Genomic DNA, 21,158 nt, shown 5'->3' on the forward strand with positions numbered 1-21,158 from the left:
AAAAAAAATCAAATGCACGCTTATGAAATGTCATACAAATGTCAACTCTACCCCACCCACATAAATTTTCGTACATAGTTGCCATACTTATCCACACTCATTTTGAATCACCCAATATGACCAAGTGACGACGATTACAACATTGCTATTTATTTTTGGAAAAATATCCAAAAATAAAATTTTAAAATTACGAAGTTACAGGAATGCTCTTCAAACGAAATTGTTACAAGTCATATTATTTTTTTAGTAGTGACACTTTAATTTTCTAATAGATTTCCCATAATTTCGATTTTTGTAGAAAAATAGTGAATTATTAACTCACCAGGTATATAAATTCTACGTTTTCCTAAAAAAATATATATAAGTACAAAAACATTTAAGAACAAAATATGTACAAGTATTTAAAATATACCACACAGTTCCTAATGAGTTATTTTTATTTTACTTCTCACAAAAAATACAAATTCGGCACTAATGTATGTTAATAAATATATATTTAAATATATATAATATAAATGTATAAATATTATTTTAATTGATCCTCGGGGGACTTGTTTTGAACTTCAAAAGTGTTAAAGCATCAATAATAATAATAATAACGGTAATAATATTTTTTGCAGTTATATTAAAAATAATGATGTGATGTAATTGTACTTAATTATTTAAAATTTCTCATATTTCTTTTTGTTTCAGATAACTTCATCAACAGCTGAACAAATTTAAGATTTAATAAAATTTTTATATTGTCAATAAATTACAAAGTTGTTTAGTTTTTCTTACGTCATGTAAGAAAAAATTATGTATTAAGTTTTAAATTACATGCTCCATTCCCGCAACACTTAATTACCGACTTTAATTAAGTGGCTATTTAAATCAATTATACTAATATTTAATAATAATAAATTTGAGTAATAATTTTATTACAGGCAACTATTGAAAACATCATTTCTCCAGACTAGACTGACGAATCCTTTCGACAATAATTTATGGACCGTATTTTATAGCAAGAGGGCGCGACCTGTCGACAAACAAAATTTGCCAGATCTTTGACCTTTATCAAAACGGAAAACTGTCGCAATTTCGACGAATCCCAAAAAAGTCGGTGTTTATTCAATTTTTTTCAGTCGATGCCGATAAAGAAATAATTAACGGCACATCTGCTACTCGACAAACAAACCGTCTTGTCGATCATCTGAATCTCTTGCAAAATCGGTGTCGAAATAAACATTTATGCATAATTCATGGCGTATATGCAAGTTTGCGGTGGTGGGCGGTGGGTAATAATCGGAAATCATCTTGAACGATTGTCTTATCTGCGTTTTACCCGATTCGATAATTGACAGCACCTGTCGGTCCGGCCATAAAAAGTAGATAGGTACACGCAGGGTTCAACGTTTTCTGAAAAGCGTGATGATGCGACAATGTTGACGATTGTGACATATTAGGGGCGGAAATCTCATGCCCGGAGCGCTGGCGATAGTACCCGGAGCCAAAGCTGCGTTATCGCCACGGGAAAAGTTCCGTATATCACGTCTTAGGGGGCAAACAGGAGAGACGACAAGTGTTATTACAGAAATAAAATAAACACTTTCTTAGCGAGTTTTTACGAGGCGAAGTCTCATTTAGAGAGCGGCAATTACACTTGATGATTCTGTGATTCACAACTTTTTATTGGTGCCTTCTATAATTAAACGTATTATTAGATTGCCCTCATCGACATCACTATACTTTTATAAGCTTTGGCTTTTTATTGTCTCTCATAAAAGATGATAAATATAATTAAATTATTTTTCGATTTTATTAGTTTATTGGACGTGTAATATTGTGTTAATGGACTTTTCACGACAGAATTTATCACGTTCTGCGTGGAAATCATTTTAGAAATTCTCGCCTCCAGGATGAGAGTCACTTGCATTATTTTATTGGACGGTGATGTTATTGTAATTAACACCGGCCTCGCCGCTCGTCGAGCTTTAAAGTGGTAATTCCGTGATAAAGCGCAATTAAACGAAAGGGCAGTACCTCGTGGCGAACCGATGCAATTTAACATTCGTTCGAAAACGTATAAGTATATTAAATTGCACTTTTATTTGTGATAGGATCTCCAACTGACATGGGAGCAACGAGCAAAGCACACCAGCCGGAAGTACTTACGTGCTGTTTTCGATAAGTCGTAAACGTACATGATTCTCGAATATTACGCCACTTATTTATTTTTGCATTTCCCTGAATACTTTGTATTATTCAGGACACGAATCGCCGGTGCACGAGAAAGCTCCCGATCAAAACGCAAAAGCTCTCGGTTTGCACCGCCACCTGTCCTGAAAATTTCATTGTGATAGGGCGGTCAAAGTTCAGGTATGTCGGTTATTAAACCTTTTGTTGTGCAAAATCGGTAATTAAGGTGCTGCCGCTGTGGAATTTACATAAACGACAGACGCATTTTTGGAATATATTAATTACAATGTTACGGGACAATGGCCGATTTGCGGTATTTGATTGCGAACGTTTTGTTTTATTAACACAATGCGCTTGTCCCAAACATCCACATCCAAAGAACTACCCTACCATGCTCGAGAGCTTTTCCAGTTATCGCCCCTCTATGAATGCCTCAAACGAGATTCAAGTCACTCGTTCCAGTTAAAGATTATTTCCTTTTTGTTCAACAAGGTGTTACAATTACGTGGAAAAGATTACTCTTGTTATGATGCTATTAATTTACAACTGTGCGAAGTTGCGTTCATAATTTTATTGCAGCTGCAAACCACTCTTAAAATAAGTCATTTAGAAAACGTTCTTTGCCAGTCTCACCCTAGTTGGAAATATCCAAATATTTTAGTGACCACCGTTTGAAAAAAAGATCTCAAAACCAAAAGGATAATAAAGCTTAAAACTCTCCTAATTGAATTGTATTTATTTATTTATCTAAAGTATAAAGCATATTTAACGAAAGTTAAAAAAATAAAGTGTTTTGGAAAAAAAAAACAAAAATTGATGCTTTTTAAGTAAATAATATTTATATAATGATTATTTCCATGTGTTTAGCAACCAATTGCGTGACAAATATTGACCAATCAAAACCAGAAAACAAAAAATAATCCGATAAAATTTCTCTAAAATGCACATGTACAATAATCTGATAAAAAATGTCGGTATCTGATTTTTTTTTTAATTATTTTGAATAAAAAGAATTGGAAATAATGCGTTTGGTTTATTCTATTCAGGAAATAATCAGCCGTATACCCCTCGTGCAAAAATTTCCGATAAAAAATTTTGCACTCGGGATATAATATGTGAATAAAAGACTGAAAAAAAATAGTAGTTTATTTGTTCTTGTGTAAATTGGGTTTTTTTGGCACGAACGAGTTGAATACAACGTTTTTTTGTTCGACGAGCTTTAAAATCTTTAAAATCAGTTTGACGTTTCGTTTTGACAAGTGGTGACATTTATCAAAATACGTTCACAGGAGAAAATTCTCAAATTGTGTCGAACAAAAAAAAAATTTTTTTAGACGATTTATTATCTTAAGTTAATTTAATAATTTTAGTGCTTTTGGATTAATTTTAATTTTATTTGTAATTAAAAAATTATAGCAAAGAACGTCATAGTATCAAGTTCAACAAAGAAATAAAATTAGAAATAATTTGCTTAAATTTTGAAAATTATTAACAATTATAAAACAATAACTGTTTACTAAAAATGAGTATAAACACTTTTGAAGTTTGCATTTTAAGAGCCAAATAAAATTAACCAACAGAGGCTTACGAAGTAAAAAAAAATTAACCATAGATCTCTCCTATAATTTAATCTCTTATAGGACTTATTGAATATACTTAGTTACTGTTCCTACGATCTCTGAGTGTACAAAATGTTTTGTGTAAGATTAGCAGACGGAGTTTATCAAATTTCAAATTATGTAAATTTAGTTTAGAAAAAAATCTTGAAAGTTTAACTTAACATCAACGAAACTTATTGATCAATTAAGAAACTTTGTTAATTAAGAACGACATTTGAGTTATTCTCGGTTGAAATTTTACTAAACTGAGACCACTGACCTAAAATTAATTCACGGTTAATTTTTAACGTCTTCTAATCTCGCACTATCACAAATTTTTAATTAAAACACAAACGAGGTAATTATGTAACAGAGTTCATCCTGAGAAGTTAACTGACGACTTTACCACGTGTCGGGGAAAAGGTTATCGATACAAATGCGACTAAAAAATTACAAAAAAAATACACACGTCTGGTGTGTGGTAGGGAAGGTGTATTTCTATTTTTTCAGATAAGTGTAGCAATTTTGATGGCAATTAAGATGTAACTTTCGAGCTTTATCATATGTACATTCTTCAACTTCAAGTAGTTGTTTGTTATTTGTTTTTTTTTATTGTTAACTTGCAAAAAAATATTTCATTTCAGTTAGCGGCAACTATGAATAAATTTGAATAAGATACTTCAGATTCTCTCCAGCAAGTCGCGTCTTCCAACAAAGTGCTACTGTTTTTGATCGAAACTTAATGTACCATAATTTAATTTCGCCTTGCTGCATGAAAGCTCGAATTTTAGTTGAAACTAAGATTGCATCTGATCCGAAGCTCGTCCTGCAGTCTCCAAACGATAAAAGCTCGCGCACTAAAAGCTTTCGACTGTAGGGGTGACGCGGTCTAATTTCGCAGGTAGGTCTGCGAGTGTGACCTAAACGTTGTTTGTGTTTTATTTGACTGACAATAAAAGCTCTGACAGCTGTAATGTGTACGTTATTAAGCGGGAGAATGTATATTTGAATAGACGTTCAGAGGGAACACTTATTTTACTGCTGTAATCAATAAATCACTAAAAGCTGTTACTGACCGTCGCTTTTGTTTCGAATGGAACACACAAGGGTCGACTGAAATGTTCCCTGAAACGTTCAAAATTAAATAATTTTCATGTTCTGACGTCGCTTTTGTCGATTTGCTAAAAGGTTTCAATCCAATCCAATTTTCCGTCACGACACTCAAAATATCTTTTTGTACCGATCGGTCCGACTTGCTATAGAAAACGAACGGTAAACGGTGTAAACACCCCAAACGCAAAACGGTTTGTCGACAAACAATTTAAAAACGAATCTAGGGTCGGACGTTTAGAAATTATTTCAAAATCCGCGAGCTTTATTGGTGTTCGGTGTGCTTTACGTGCACACATTTAAGAGCGAGTCCGTGGAAGGCCGCATATTGGAATTATGATAATGTGATGCGGTAATTGAGGAGTACTTACCACCCATGTGTCCGTTTTCGTACGGATAATCACCGTTGTCGAGGCGTTGTTTCTTGAGCTGTTGATGTTGAAGATGGGAGGCGGCGAGGCTGAGACCCACGGGCGCTCTCTTCGGAGGACGGCCGGGCCTGGAACTGCAAAATAGTAGAGAATTACTGTTGTTAAAACCTAGGTGTAATAAGAACTCCACTTCTCGCAGATTCTCTCTCATTCAACATTCGCGTCCAATTGCCTGAGTGTTGCGCAAATAGTCTCACGGACCATCAGTCATAAACGTACGTTTGGTATGTTTGCCGACAACTCCATCCATTAGGTGGCGTCCGCCGCAAATATCAGATATCGCACGGTCAGTCGACAAATCGACCCCTCTTTGATTTATTGGCTTCATTTCCGGATATCTACTGTCATACTTTTTCTTCATCCTACAACTCAATTACTCGACCGACCTAACCCCGGATTATTTATCGCGGACGCAATAAAACAACCGCGGACGAGACCTCACCGCGAGGACAACACTCCGACATGAGCTTCGCGGCCAATTATTCCGGATGAGTTATTGGCAGACGCCCCCGGCTCCGGCGGAGGCTCATATTTGGCTAGGAGCGGCGCAACTCCCTACCTGTCTTTTTTGGTAGACGACTCGCTCAAGGATTAAAAAATTACCGCTTCAAGCCCACAGAAATGTGATGACAAATGGCAAATGTAAGCAGTCAGAGGGTACCAATTGGTGTTAAGACCATTATATCGATTCGACGTGGCTGACCAGTTTACTGTTTATTAGCACAATAAATATTCAAATTACCGACGGAGAATAAGAAAAAAAAATCAGAACAGTAAATTTAAATAAATTAAAAATAATGTTATACGACAAAAGGAAAGTTGCATTCAGTCTTTTCTTTTCAGTTAATTAAACATGTTTACCCCAAAGAAGAAAAAAGAAGAATTTGGAAACAAAATTTTTAAAAATATTTTGTACCTATTTGTAATTTATGGTGTCAAGACCAAAGTTTGCCTGTTTTAAAAAAAAATAATTTTGTTGAATTATTTAGAGAAAACAGAAAGACCGGTAGCGGAAGACCAAACAGAAGAACATCCGTTCAATGGTTTAACATCATTAGGCAAATGAAGAAATAATTTAACACAGACGAGTTTTTTATTCGTAGTGTGCTCTGACATATATTTTTATCGCATGGCAGTCAGTATAGTAAGCTCCTCCAAGCATAGTTATTCAACATCCAGATATAGATTTATAGAAAATTAGGTTAGGTTATACCGCCTCACACGTTTAGCAAGTCTTCGGAACTATTGATCCTTTGCATCAAAATTATAACTACGTAGACAAAACAATATGTATTAGAAATTTCTTAAATTTTGCCGAACAGCTTTCATTCCTTTCAAGATCATTATTGTCATCAAAATAGAACAAGCAAGGAGAATGGGCATGCATCTTTGCTCACGCAATTTTTTCGCATACATCAATAAAACCCCAAGGAACATTTCAGCAACAAACCTGTATGTAGCATTTTGGGACTAAAATTGCTTCAATCAAATTCTAGGCAGTGTCAAAAGTGTATAGAGATGTCCCAAAAGCAAATCCTATAGGGTTTACAATAAGAAGTACATACAACACAATGACACAAATTGCGGTGAGCACTATTCTATACACTTCTTATTTCATTTTTCTTACAATTTCTGCAAAAGGCCCAAATCGCATCAGGCAAAAAATAAATTGTGCAACCAAGATTAACCAAGAATTGCTCATTTTCCTTTCTTGGCAAACATAATAATCTCGAAAAATAAAAATCTACAACTTGATTTCCCACCTTCTTTTATCAAAATACTGGTTTTTGGGTCATTTTTCTTCCCAAAAAGTTAATATTCTTTTACTATCATTCTGATTAAGTTTCACTCCTTTTTTATACCATCTCTCTTTCATAAGTTTATCATTACTGTCATTAAAAAAAGGATAATAGACTCTCCTGTCAATTTATTGTTATCCAATCATTCTATCTTGATGACTATATCATTCATTACTTTATAAACCAATAAGAATCTTTGATTTTCTTTAGTTACCATGTATTACAGCGGTTATTGTAGTAACCAGGGCGATTTCGAATATACGAACCTTTGTATATTCGAATATACCAACCTTTGTATTTTCGCTCGCCGCCTTAACTTACAAAAATTTTTGCGCTAGCCGTCACATTAACGTCACATTAAATCGCTCTGCTACTGAATGCGCCCAGTCGGTTTCGGGAAACTGTTTATTTATTTATTTATTTATTTATTTTATTCATGATATAGTCTACCCGTATACAACTCGAGGATGGAAAATTCTCGATTACTCGACGTGTTGCCGGAAACACCACGAGATCGTAGATCGAGAATTTTTAATCCTCTCGTTGTATAATATATGAATATAATCTCTCAAAAGCAATCAAAGTTTATGGTTTCTGTTGCTGACACCGAAGGTAGAGGTCTTGGGTTTTCTCATGGGCTATGACGCAAACGACGAAATCAGTCTCAAGTAGGCGCTACAAAGCGACCGGAAAACATCGTCATTCGTTACGTTAGTTTCTTGTCTCTCTCGTCTATTTGTATACTGGGTGCCCCAAAATTCGCGGAACAACTCAGTGGGGCAATGTCAATTCATGTTAGAAAATGATGAGAAAAATAATAAATACATTCTATATCTTTTAGATTTGAACATATGGGGGCGCAAAAGGTGCAGCTTTGATATCGTTTATTTTAAATATTAAAAAAGATTTTGACTATTTGTTTTTTCCTAGCCAATGCTATAACAATACTGAAGGATTGTAATCAGGTTTGCAATTATTTACTTCATTATTTCCAGGATTTTCAAGAGGTGATTTTATGTCTATTTTACCTCAAATAATGTATGGCAACATGGCTTTGATTTTTCTTTCTTATGTCCATGGATACAACAAAAATGAAATATTTGCATACTATTGGGATATGGTGGATTCCAAAAACATCCGTCCTGTCAAGTGTCACAATTTGTGAAAATTTATTATACGCAATGTACCCGCTGAACATTGAAACACAACTTTTGATTGAAAGTATAACGTGCTTTACTTTTTTGTGAGGTTATGTATGATGTGGATGCTTTTGTCAAATTCAGTCAGATCAAAATTTATTTTGGCTATTGTTGAGTTGTTTAAATTTAAAAAAGACATGCAACATTAAATAGAAAGACCAGAAAATCTCATTAGAACAGTCAATTGCTTGCCATTCTTTGGCTTTAAGTACTGTTCTCTTTTGTTTTTTTATTTTTTCGAATTGTTGACAAATTGTAATTGACAGTCATAAAAATTTGGCGGGATTTGCATTGCTGCAGAGTGGTCAACCAAGTACATAGAATAAAATGCTAGAACAGCTTTGTCAATAATCAGTGTGACAACTTGACGGAACTTTGATAGTTCGGATGTTTTTGGAATTCACATTTAGTGTAACAAATACGTCCATATCTTCTACAACAAAGAAGATTGATTTTTTTAAACACCTGATATTTTAATGACTAATTAACAACGTACTGCTACCCAGTATATGTATTTGAATTTAAAAGTAGTCCACGTTTTCAGTTTTCATTTACAGATTTTTCACTGGTTTACCGCTCCGCGTTCGCGCAGATATTTCCAAGGTCACAGCCCATGAAAGAATCCAACACCTCTACATAGCTTATGATATACTTCAATAGAATACTTCCATATTAAGAATATACCATAATATGTTGTGTTTCTGAGGAATTTAAGGCATCATTTACTTAAGGTGTAAAACTACCATGGTGTCTGTGTAACCACAACGTTCCCTGTTTAATGGTTTGTAATAGAATTATGCATTACCGACTGTTTTTAAATAAATTAGCGCTCAAACTGTGTGAATTTTACCAATCCTGACCCAACCTAGAGCAGATACTAAACATGTTTAGAACTACTGCCCAGAACCAGCGGGACGATTTCAATCGAAACTTGTCTGTAACGTTGCTAATTTTAGTTGGTGAAAATCAGTCGAAAAAGCTCTCGCGGTGTGAAACACTTTATCGACTACTTCATTACTGTTTATTAACGAGCAAGTTAAAAAAAAAATCTGTATTATTCCCTGTAACTGCCAATATTCTAAACTTTTAACGACCTTTACTCTTTAGAATAAAATTCGTTGACCCTCAAACTAGCAAGCTAATAACTCTCGATCATTATATTGGAAGCACACCTTTTCTTGTCATTTTCGACATTTGAAACAATAGAAACGAGTAGAATAGAAAGTTAATTAGTCGACGATATAAAATCTAATAACACAGAAATTAACCTATGATTATCGAACAGACAGCTCAATTTATTGCTTTAATGAGAACCGTTGTGCCAAATGGATTCGTGTAATTTTAAGTCATGTTCGACGAGTCGTATTCCTTTGATCATTGTTCAAAATTACACCGAGCAGTCAGTCAATCACGATGAAGAACCTGAACTCCATCACCGTGGTGTCGATAGTGTCCAAAAGCAAAAATCGGAGAACGAAGGCAATTGGTCGTCGGACAAAAGGCAGATCTGGAGGCGATCTGTCGGTTAATGGGCCCCGTTTTCGTCAGGTAAGTGGCAGAGAAGCCGCGGTTTGATTTGGGGGCTGCAGCAATATCAGAACGGTTGATCACTGCACGTCGGGGTCCGGCCAGGATCAGGAACGCGTCTGTTATAGGAATAGGCGGGGTCTGTTATAATAATCTCTCTCACGAATCCTGAAATACGACGTAAAATTTGAGGGCATTTAACTTTTTGTACAAAAGCATAATAACCACTCCTTATTGCAAATGCAAACCGGCAAGCTGAGGGCTTGAAACGGTTAAATGCGATTGGCGAATGCAGTCAATCATCAAAACCTATAATTACTGTCGAGGTTTTCGTGGCGTTGACCGTTTTTTTTTTCTCGTCCTCGTCCTGCGGTGCGCGTATCGGTGTCGTTATAAAATTTCGTCTGTGATTGACAAATTCACCAGTTCGCGCATTACGAATACGGTTTAATGTTCGTGTTATGTTAGAATTGATTTGCGTGAGTGCGGCGTTTGACTGATTGAAATCGTGTGAATTATTGGTAAACTGATCCCAATTGCGTCGAAATAGCTCCCTGCGGCGAGTGATTAACTCGTACGCTGATTCGTAAAATGAGCATTCATACAATTAGCACTCAATTCTGTTTAAAAATTCAATCCGACTGATTTATGGAGCGCCGTTAAAACTTCGGGATCAGTTCTGTGTCTCGCAATAAATTTAATCCGGCGTCGGATATGCACAGTCTTATTGGCAGCCCAACTTGCAATTACTGCTCCCTCGCGAACACGCATGGCTTGCAGGTAATGTGCCCCGGAAAATTCAAAGATCAAAACCTACAAAGAAGATTACGAAAACGTATAAAAATCCAGAAACGAGTGGAGCCGGAGTCGGTATCAGTTTCCTAATGTCTCGGCGGGGCAATTGTAATTTTGAAAGAAAAGAAGCGTTTAGTCAAACGAAATGGCTTTTTTCTTACTTAATCTCAGATTATGAATCTTTTACGTTCTCCCTGAGGAATACCTGGTTGATGGCGGCCTTCCAAGGGGACATATTGCCTTTCCGTGAGTTCGTGTTTTAAAGCAACTCTAATATCCTCCCAAATTACGTAATCGAATCAGACCAATTTTATTGTTCCGTATGCCGTTTTGAGCCCGAACGCAATTTGAAGACTCGGAGGAATTAGTCCCATATTGATTTTTAATAAGTCGCGAGGGGTGCCGCCCCGGCCATCGCGAGGGGATGCCGCACTAGGCCACTGGGTTCCCATCGATCAGTCCCCGGATCGCCGTTCAAAAACGAAAATCTACAATTAACATCGCACATTAACGACACCGGAGTCGACCCGAGCGTAACCTGCGGGTTCGCCTCATCCATGAAATCGCCGCCCCCGATGGGGAACACCATTTACAACTGGACTAGCGCAAATTGGTTTACATTTACAGCGCACGTAAGAGTCAGTCGGAACAGGCGGTAATAAAAAGGGCAGTAAAACGGAATCAACGTGTAATATTTTGTGACCAATATAGGCAGCTGTTAAACAGTTTATTCTTTTATCTACGTACCAACAGCGTTGTTAACAGGAAGGTTAACAGTCAACTCAAGACGCTGCTATGTAAACAATGTTTTCTTTTCATCTTCTTGATTTATGGCGCATCCCGGTGGCGCCTAAATTCTAAACTATAACTCTCTATCGGTTAATTTTATTAAACTTTATTACCTCCGAGATCATTACGAGTAGGTGTTTCAGTCATTTACAGGCGGACAATTTAGCTTTTATTAGGCGACCGTCTCGACAATCCACCACTCTAATTTTCTTCTCTCTTTGTAGCGAACCAATTTACCCGGGCTATAATTAAATCAATCAGGACCTATTCACAACTTTTCTATCGAAAATTTTCAGTTTCATAAATATGTCTCGAAGAGCTTGACCGAGTGGGTTTTTAATTCGCCGCCGCGAGCCGCGATCCATTAAAAATAAATAATTGCATCCAAGTTTGAAAAAATACGGTTTCGAGGAATTTTCTAGATTGAAAATTCAAGTGAAATTATTGTGTTTGAGTTTTAACACGTTTAACGAGCGCGTTTCGAAACTACGAATCGTTTACGGTGTCAGTTGTGTACAATTATAATTTTCTGTTTCTAAATCCTGATCGGTGTCTAAACGGAAATACAATTATTAAGTCGTCCTGTGAAAGCGTTTCGCTCGGTGTAATTGCACCTAAGATTTTATTTCGGTGCACGATAATATTCGTTTCTGTAAAAAGCGAACGATCTTGCTGTTGCAACACAACACACAAGAAAACATCTGTCTTGAGCACCGCGAATAAACACAAGAAAAAAAACTTTTACTGCTTTTAGTACCATGACTCCCTCGATCTCGAGTCCCAGCAATGCAAAGAATATTATGAATAATGCCAAAAAAATTTAATCCACCAACTTATTTATGTCCCACATTAAACCTTAATCCGCTGAAGGCTAAAGTTAACTCAAACTACATTTTTTAAACTGTAACGTATTTACACACCACATTTTACAATGAAATTGGTGACATTATCTACCAACTATTTGATTTTTATTTCGGTAGCTCGCTCTTATTTGCACAATTATTTCATTTCTATTTACTTTCTGAATTGTAGGTGTTAAATAAGTTTTACTAATTTATTAATACATTTTTCAGTGTAATAAAGCACACGAATAAAGAATTCCATTTTACAAATGACGTGTTTGGATTTTTTTTGTGAGTAATTATAACCAGACTTGGTGTCTCATCTACAGAAGAAATTATTCCTAAGATATAAAACCACATAAAAAAGACACAGTTTATGATTTAAAAACTTCATATAACGTCATTAAATGTACTGGTTCGGGTCTTGACTAAAAAAATAAATGTTTAAACAAAAACCTAAATTTCCTACAAAATGTTCTGATAACGTACGTTCAAAGAAATGTGTGGTCAAGTGGTCTGGAACCTACTTGCTTTTGTTTCTGTTAACGTATGGCATAGCTTCTTTAGCTGTCAAATATTTCGTGGAACAAGAAATGTAGAAACAGTTGAAAGAGTTAGCAAAACAAATCGAAAACTCCAATTTAGTCATTTAACACAATAATTGAAAATAAGATCAAGTGAGGTTATGGATTTGAGGAATGTCAACTAAGAAAACGTCCTACGTTTGGAAAAGAGAGAAAACCACGGCCAGCTTGATCACAAAAAATGTATTGAAAGGCTCGCTACATATCGGCTGTTCATTTAAATTTTTCCTCAAAATTGGTGTTGAATTGATTGTGATTGTGATCGTGGATTAGCTATTTAAATCTAACCTCACTTTTTGCATTGTTTGTGGTTTTACTTTGCAGACAGACGAGTGGTGTGTTTTCAACACCAATTTCGAGGCTAAATTTAAATGAACACCCGATATAAGCAAAACACAGGTGAACATAGTTGTTTCTTGTGTTTTTTTCACTACTCTTGTGTATATTTATTGTAACATGTAACAAATTAGAACGGATAAGTAGTTACATAAATTTAGATTAGATTTAAGTGAAAACATTAAGTATAAGTAGGAAGTTTCAATTAATGAGGAAACAATATATCCATCCAATACGTTGTTTAAATGTTTACGGAAAGTACTCTTGTGTTGACAGATTGAAACATCATTTATCCGGAAATTCAACGGAAAGTTATCCGCAATTAGCATGAGATTTTATCGTTACCTTAATGTATAACTTATATAACTATTAATTATCCAATCTTCCTACAATTAGATAGGATGGGATATAAAATTAAAATAGACAGAGATAGTTTAAAGTGTTGATTAAATTAATGATTAATGTATGGTTTAGCGTGTTTTCGCAAATGACGAAATTGTTTGCAGAGACTTGTAAATTCCGGAGAATTTTAGAAAACGAATTGTTGGCAAATTTCCAGAGATTGTTGTTGTTTAAGCTGCACCACATAATGTCACAATGTGTCATCGGAGTTGAGCGAATGACGAACGAATCTACAGATGAATCGAAATGTAAATGTCAAATCATCGCGCAACCATCACCCACGCTCGACTGTCTTGAAACTCATCTGCGAAATGAATTGCATTAACCGTTGAAGTTTTGTTCACAATCCATTAGAAAGTTGTGAGATCGATGCATAAGCACCCACACCTGGACGCCATCGCCGTGTCGCGACCATCGGTCCGCCTCGCCACTCCGGAGTTCGTCGCGGTGAGCTCGGATTGGAAGTTTAGGTAAAAGCTCGTGATTGAAACGGACGCATTTACAAATTATTTAATTTTCCAGCCAAGAGAGCATATTTGTTTCCGAAGGCGGATTAAGTCGAGTGTAACTAACTCCAAAATAAGCGTCTGAAACGAGATTTCCTCGTCGTCGACTCTTTTGCTCGAAATGTCGATTTTTTTCTCTTTGTAATTATTTGTGAAACGTGCAACTTCCAAGGCGGGTTAACGAGATCTCGCAGTGTGCGGCGGTAGTGAACGTGGGGCCATGAATCACACGGGGATGGCCCCAGGGCCGTATTGTTTATCAGCTGTCCGGTAGCTGGCTCTCCCCGAGCTCGCGGTTATTGAGGCCGTTTGTATCATTCTGACAACATAATAGAAAACCACACTGTGCTTAGATTAAGGCCGTGCACTCTTCTTGGGTCGTTTATGTCACGACTCCTGCTTTATTGGCCGCAATCGATACACTTCTTCGGATAATTGCCCCGAAAAAAGCTCCGAGCTTTTTAAATTTCAAGACGCAAGGACGACAACGAGTATTCTTCACACTCGGCTCGACCTCTGACAGGTCAACGATTCTGCAACTCTCCTCATTCTCTCGGTCAAAATTTGGAAAATCTGCTTTTTCCGTTGCGATTTTCCGGCCTTTCCCCGAAGACCTGAGATCCTGAAGTGGGTGCGTGCAAGCGCGGCGTTTATTTTGTACCGGATCTTCTCTATTACATTGCGCAGAGGAAGTACAAGTTGTTTACGTTTCTAGACAATTATACGCACAAATATTTATATTCCAATTATGAGGAGCAAGCGGAAGAATGCACTAAATTTTTTAACTATTCGTTTTTGTAACAGATATGTTACTAAGCTTACTTAAATATTTCTAAAATAAACATCTCGGTTATTTAAGTAAATCTGGCATAGTTATGAACTTCTTAAAATTATTTCTGTTTATTTTAAGTTGCTGTTTTATGTAAACTACTCATTTTATGCTATTCGCAACATTATAAACGATGCAGTTATTAATAATATTTACTGGAAACTGTTTTTAAAATAACAGTCCTCTCGCGTCACAATTACACGACAAGAGAGAGTGAAAAAATTTTCAACGAGCCTGAAAAACTATCAAGCGGGATTTGTCGTCGTTGCCGAGTTATTTTCAGCTTTAAGGGTTACAACCCTTATGAAAATACTAGAATAATCTCATATAGAAAGGATAACAGATGTATTGCGGACCATAAACCACCCTCCGGAGAAGCTTAAGCTTGCAGTAACAGAAACTAACCCTTACGACTCCTAAACAAACAGTTCGCTGTATGTAATCTAATATGCTACAGATATGGCAAAAATCAAAAATGACAAAAGACATATAATCCGGTATTGTTCGCGATTTCGGACCAACCAACGGTACGTTTCTACCAAAACAAACAGTGCGATGAAAGTTCGTTAAAAAGAACGAAAGAAACTAAATTTAAACAATAACCGCGTAAAGGTGATTTATAATATTTTTTTAAATTTAAATTAGTGGTAGACTAATTAGGTTTCGTGATAATTATCAAGATTTGGAATTAACGTGTGTTAACAAATTACCGGGCGCCTTTGTACTTTTGTTAGATTTAATTATTATTTAAATTTCGGTGTGGGTGTCGGATTATATGAAAAATTGGATGGCATCAACGGAGCGAGGCTTAATCTGGCCAACTACAAGACATAATCTTTTGGGGATAAAAATACAAAGTCATGAAACACAATGAAGTAAAGCCGAACACGTGACCCTTTCAATTTTTGGGGTGGACTGAATCGACGTATCAATTCCGTATTTTTTTCGTATGTACCATTTAACACGACTCTTGTGGGAATCTGGCGAAAATGCGACCTCGATAAGATAACACTGATATATGAGCTTAGTTAAAGTGCGGTTTTAAAAGCTCCCAAATCTGGAAAAAATCATTGGTACGAGGGAAGGGCGTCCTTTTTTATTAAGATCCGCCACCGAGAGCGATATTATTTCGTTTTTAATATCTGTAATCTTGAGAGAAATGCACATCACGTCAGGGTTTAATATTCGAAATATAGCTCAAAAAGGTATCGTAGCGTTTAATTTGCATAGTTAGAAAAAAGTTGTAGCATCAAGTTTTAATTTAGTTTTAGGCAATCTTCCCCCCCAATCTAAACGTAATATTTTTTTACTACCCCCGATGCACCATCTGCTCGAAATATGTGTTTTAGATAAATGTTTTTTCGCCGCAGGATTTTTTGGTTATTAAAACGTCCAGGTGTAAACTGCTAGCTTTGTGAAAAAGTGACAAGTTATGATGGATCTGTCCGGATTTCGCAACACGTTCCCGGATTACGCACTTATGATGCTAATGCAGGTATGTTGTTTAAACAAGTTAATTGTTACTTTTAACACCCCTGGATCGGATCTTAAAGCCGGCATGGGAGTGCATAGATTACCGCTCTTTTAATGATTGATTGGACTTTCGGCTCATACGTCTTCGTCAGACCCTCGATAAAAGTCCTATACTTGATCAATTAAAAGAAAATCATTTCTTTACACCCGGATCGCTCTTATTCCCCCTTTCGTCAACAGGTACAGTTCATGCCCGTAACTGAAATATTGCATATTTTGACAGCAACTTCCAATTAGAAAGCATTTTTGACGTTGCGTGCACCCATCACTTTACTCGAGTTTGATCAACACTCAACACTGCCACAAAGAAATTATAACCATCTCCAAAACTTGAAAGGTGTGAATCATTTATTACTTAATTATTAACACATTTCAAGGTCATTGCCGCATTTTTTAGCCCCCGAAATGAACCAAGTAGAAACCACAACTTCTTATTCCCAGCAATATTTATTCTGAACAATTATTATTGAACTGCATTTTCCAAAAAACAAAGCAAACAACCAATACATTTTATCAGAAGATAATTTCAAAAATTCTGAGAGATTAAATTGACTCCAAAATTATCTGAAATTAAACAGATAAATCCAAGTGCGAAGAACAAGATTACAAGAATTCGCATTAAAATGTTTACTTAATATTAGATTTCTTCAAAACGCAGAACTTAATAAAAAAGAGTTTTATTTTATAGAAATATACCTATTGTTTTCTTCTACTACTACTACTACTACATACTGTGACAATTAATAGTATATTATTCAACGAGCGGGTAATGATGGTTAGTACTCATAAGAAGTTATGAGGATGATTTTGTGTCCCTAGCCGAAGGCGAGTGACTATTCATCCGAGTGAGTAATAGCCATTACCTGCGAGTAGAATGCTATAGTTTTTCTACGAGTATAAAGAGAAATTGATAAATAAGTTTCATTATTAGAGAACCTGAAACTGACGTTTTTAAATTTGCGATTGCTTCATAAACTAGGTACTATGATATTTGCCGTGAGTTTTGAAATTATTGCTATTGCTATGCTATGCTATTGAATATGCGGTTTGCTGTGCATACGCATTGAAAAAATGATTTTTCTAAATTGCACTTCAAAGTAAACGTCATGTGCACGCCAATCAGCAGTTCAAAAAGTTCTTGACTTTAGTGCACATAAAAATTGAAAATGAATAGAGATTTAAATCTCGTACTTAAAACAATTATAGTTATTAAAGCTCAAGTCAATAAAACCAAACCGCTTAGCTTGAGAAGCTTCACTCACGCTCGAATTATCTCCAAGATATCTGATTAGATAAATGGGAATGCTGAACATCAGACTGTTATCTCGAAAGAACGTTAGACATTACGGTGAGAGGCATTTAACACGTTCTGTTGACTAATTTAAATATGCATTTCAGCATTGTCCACCTTTTTGCACAGGCTCCGATCCATCATTACACCCAGAGAATTCTTCCGACTAATAAGCAGCAATATTTCCTGTTCGATTTCAAATCGGATATAATTGTAGCCCTATTTCTTGCGGTTAACAGAGCGAAACGTCTTCGGTGACCCCAAAGGTAACGCGTAAATACGGCCCTGTTCGGTGGGTAATCTCGGGATAAGTCCGCGCTAATCTTGAATCGAATCGGCAAATCATGCGTCGATTACAACGGGATTTGGTCGGTTTACGATTTTAAATTGGATGCGAAGTCGCTTCTTCTGTTTGTTTGTTAATCTGGAGGAAGGCAGGTGCTTCTGGTTGTAGAGACAGGAACACTAGAGAGTGAAGTGGAGAGGCGCTATCACCCCCATAAAACGTCGTGTATTTCTAGAATCTTTAATCGTTTCGATGTCTGTTTACTGTATTCGTCACATGGCACCCCAATAACGATAAGACGCTTTAAAAAGCTTCACTTGAACCGGGTGAAATAACGGCGCCCCCTAAAAACACACGTGTTAGATGGGAGTCTAGCCGGCTACCGATTTACGGAGCTTATCGACGGATTTAAAATTAGTCCCGTGGAGAAAAGTCAGTGGAATTGCGTGTTTCGTGTTAATAACACATTAGTCGATCCGCGAATAGAGTCAACAGGGAAAATATGGTTTATATAACAGTGAGTCTGTTTGAATTCTTATGACTCGTATTTATGAGAGGAGTATTTAATAACACGTTCGTCTTCCGTTTATTTATCCAATTTGAATGAAAACAGAATTATACTTTAATATTCTGGAAAAAAGTGAATCAATCTTTTTTCGAGGCTAAGGATTAAGCTAAGCAGAAGGCGCAAATATCGCAGCTTTATGAAAATATTAATTCAAAATAAACTCCCAGACCATATGACACAAAAACAAGCATTCCGAGTGGCTCTGCTTATTTCCATAGAATTGAGCATTGCGACGAGTGAGCCGTAACAGAAGTGAATGTTTGTGTTAGGGAAATATTAAAATTATAAATCATAAATTGTTACATCACATGGCGTGTGAATATTTCAACTATTTCATTTTTACAGCGCTCTTTTTCCGAGGAAGGTAAATAAACAGCGACGTAAAACGTTTCCCATTTACCGCAAAACACCACATCTGCCCCCCCACTTTCTGTTTTAATCCGGCCCCTGTCGAACCGATCCGTTCCCTTTGTGCGCTAATTTCAAGAACAATAAACGAATTTGTGCACCGTAATGAGAGCGCAAATGGACTGAATGAAAAGTAAACCGCGTTTTAATTAATTAATTGATTTTTTAAGGTTTCCTTTTAACGAGTATAAAAACGCATTTCTCCAGCTACAGAAGATACACAAACAAAAATTAACGAACTCACAAAAAAGGGAAAACATTTTAACGAATAAATGTGTACACTGTTGCTGTTATTTTACACAAAATACGTTTCAAGCAAAATGAAAGACTAATATTTTTTGTAGCAATATTTTCGTAGCACCACGTGCTTTTGCTTAGACAAGGCACACGACGAGGTGCCTTTACACAAATATGCTAACACCCTTCGAAAACGATCCGCAGAAGCCAGAAGCACGACGAGCTAGAGCTTTCAGCTTTCCCTCCTATCATGTCATACGTACAGGAAAATGGAAACGTGCAACGATGTTTATTGTTTCGCGACAAACGTAACACGTGTTGGTGCACTCGCTACTGTGCAGATCTTGCAAAAAACATTCCGAAATTTAAAAATAACCCATCATTCATAATATTTGCGTCCAGGGTTCAGTCAGCTTAATCTGGCCCAAAGAAACAGATTTGTTATGTTATGAGCTTTTCAAATTCAACGATCTATCGGTTATTAGGAGTAAATAAAATTCCTACAGTAAAATCCAGAAAAAAATTAAAGTGACGACTACACAAATCTTGATAGATCGAAGAAAAATTAATATAAATGAAAGAAGAAATACAGGGTCATTATAAATGATTGTCCCATCGCAGTTGGCGTTGAAAACCCACACAAATTTGGAATGTGCCGCTAGCTTCGCAACGTTAGACAAACTAGTAGACAAATTTACACTACGGCCAGCAGCGTTACCTATCGACGATGCTAGTCTCACTCATGTTATAAAGCTTGCGGCACATTCAACAACGTCACCAACGCCTACTGCGATGAGACAATCATTTATAATGACCCCGTATAAATACGAGAAGCACGTAGGTACTGTAGGATAAGTGAGAAGGAAGAAAAAAAAAATGAAAAAATAAGAGCGTCATTAAGCACTAGAGTGCAACCGAGAGCCAAGGCATGTGGTCCAACTGACAAGAATTAAAATATCTGCCGGTCGAAAAGGTCCTTGATTATGCGTTTGTTCGAATATTTTAACCAGAAAAGCTTTTAAAAATAGTGGATTATATAATTTTGTGCTAAGCTCAGAGATTGAATACCGAGACGAAGTCGAGAAGCAGCTGAAGAAAACTATTAGAAAAATGACAGAAAAGGATTGCCATTTATAAAGTTATAATATAAGAAGTAACTTGGGCATCGGAGTCAATGCAATGCCGTAGGGGAGACCAGTACGAAACGGTATACCAGGACAAAACCATATACTTACTATAGGTTTTCCACAACTATGTAGTTTAAAAATTTGTGAGAGGGATTAGTTGCCGCCATATTAATTCGTTTGTCAAAAGAGTCAACAGTCAAGAAATACATGCGCTTTTTTGGTAAGTTATAATTTTTTGTTTGTTTGTAAGTGATAAATTATCAATATGTAATTTACATTCAGAATCGTATTAATAATGCTTATTTCCAGTATATTTCGAAGATCGTTGTTTTTGTTTTCATACTCGTATGTATTTATTAGCTACAGAATAGTGTATACGAGGTGTTGGTTTGTTTTTGAATTGAGTAATATTTTTGGATTTTTAAATAATATCGTTGCTGCTCGATTTTGATTATGGAAGCATTCAATAAATACAGTTTTAGTTATCTAGAACTTCAAGAATTTTATGCATACACAATAATGTGCCTCCTAAAATGATTTGAAAATTCTAGTTTAGGACGTCATAAAAGTTTAATAACTTTGCATTACGACGCTTTATCTTATATTGAACAACAAACAAGACATTTTTGGAGGCTTCACGAGTAAAATTATTAGCACACCCATCTTAAAGTTCTGACCTGTCTGATTTTTTTTTGTCTGGACGTTTATTCGATGTAACTTTCAGGTTATATCAAGTATTAATTTTGAAATTTGCTATTTTTTAACGACACTTTAGTAAATGAA

General features: G+C 36.0%; 2 protein-coding genes across 7 annotated transcripts in view; one reads left to right on the forward strand and one right to left on the reverse strand.

Moving 5' to 3' along the window:
- Positions 1-21,158, reverse strand: part of dac (dachshund) — a 191,647-nt gene that overhangs the window by 135,878 nt on the left and 34,611 nt on the right. For 2 of the 6 annotated variants that reach the window (XM_069050712.1, XM_069050710.1), the window contains exon 2: positions 5,258-5,385. In XM_069050712.1, coding sequence (XP_068906813.1) covers positions 5,258-5,385 — 128 coding nt within the window. Of the gene's footprint in view, positions 1-322; positions 347-5,257; positions 5,392-21,158 lie in introns of all 6 variants that reach the window. The other 4 variants (XM_069050711.1, XM_069050709.1, XM_069050708.1 and 1 more) reach the window with 3 other exon arrangements.
- The window catches only part of Tbc1d15-17 (TBC1 domain family member 15/17), a 113,851-nt gene that overhangs the window by 27,976 nt on the left and 64,717 nt on the right, over positions 1-21,158 (forward strand). The gene's annotated exons all lie outside the window — the stretch shown is intronic.

The sequence above is a fragment of the Tenebrio molitor genome, chromosome 6, assembly GCF_963966145.1.
Source record: "Tenebrio molitor chromosome 6, icTenMoli1.1, whole genome shotgun sequence".
Classification (NCBI taxonomy): domain Eukaryota; kingdom Metazoa; phylum Arthropoda; class Insecta; order Coleoptera; family Tenebrionidae; genus Tenebrio; species Tenebrio molitor.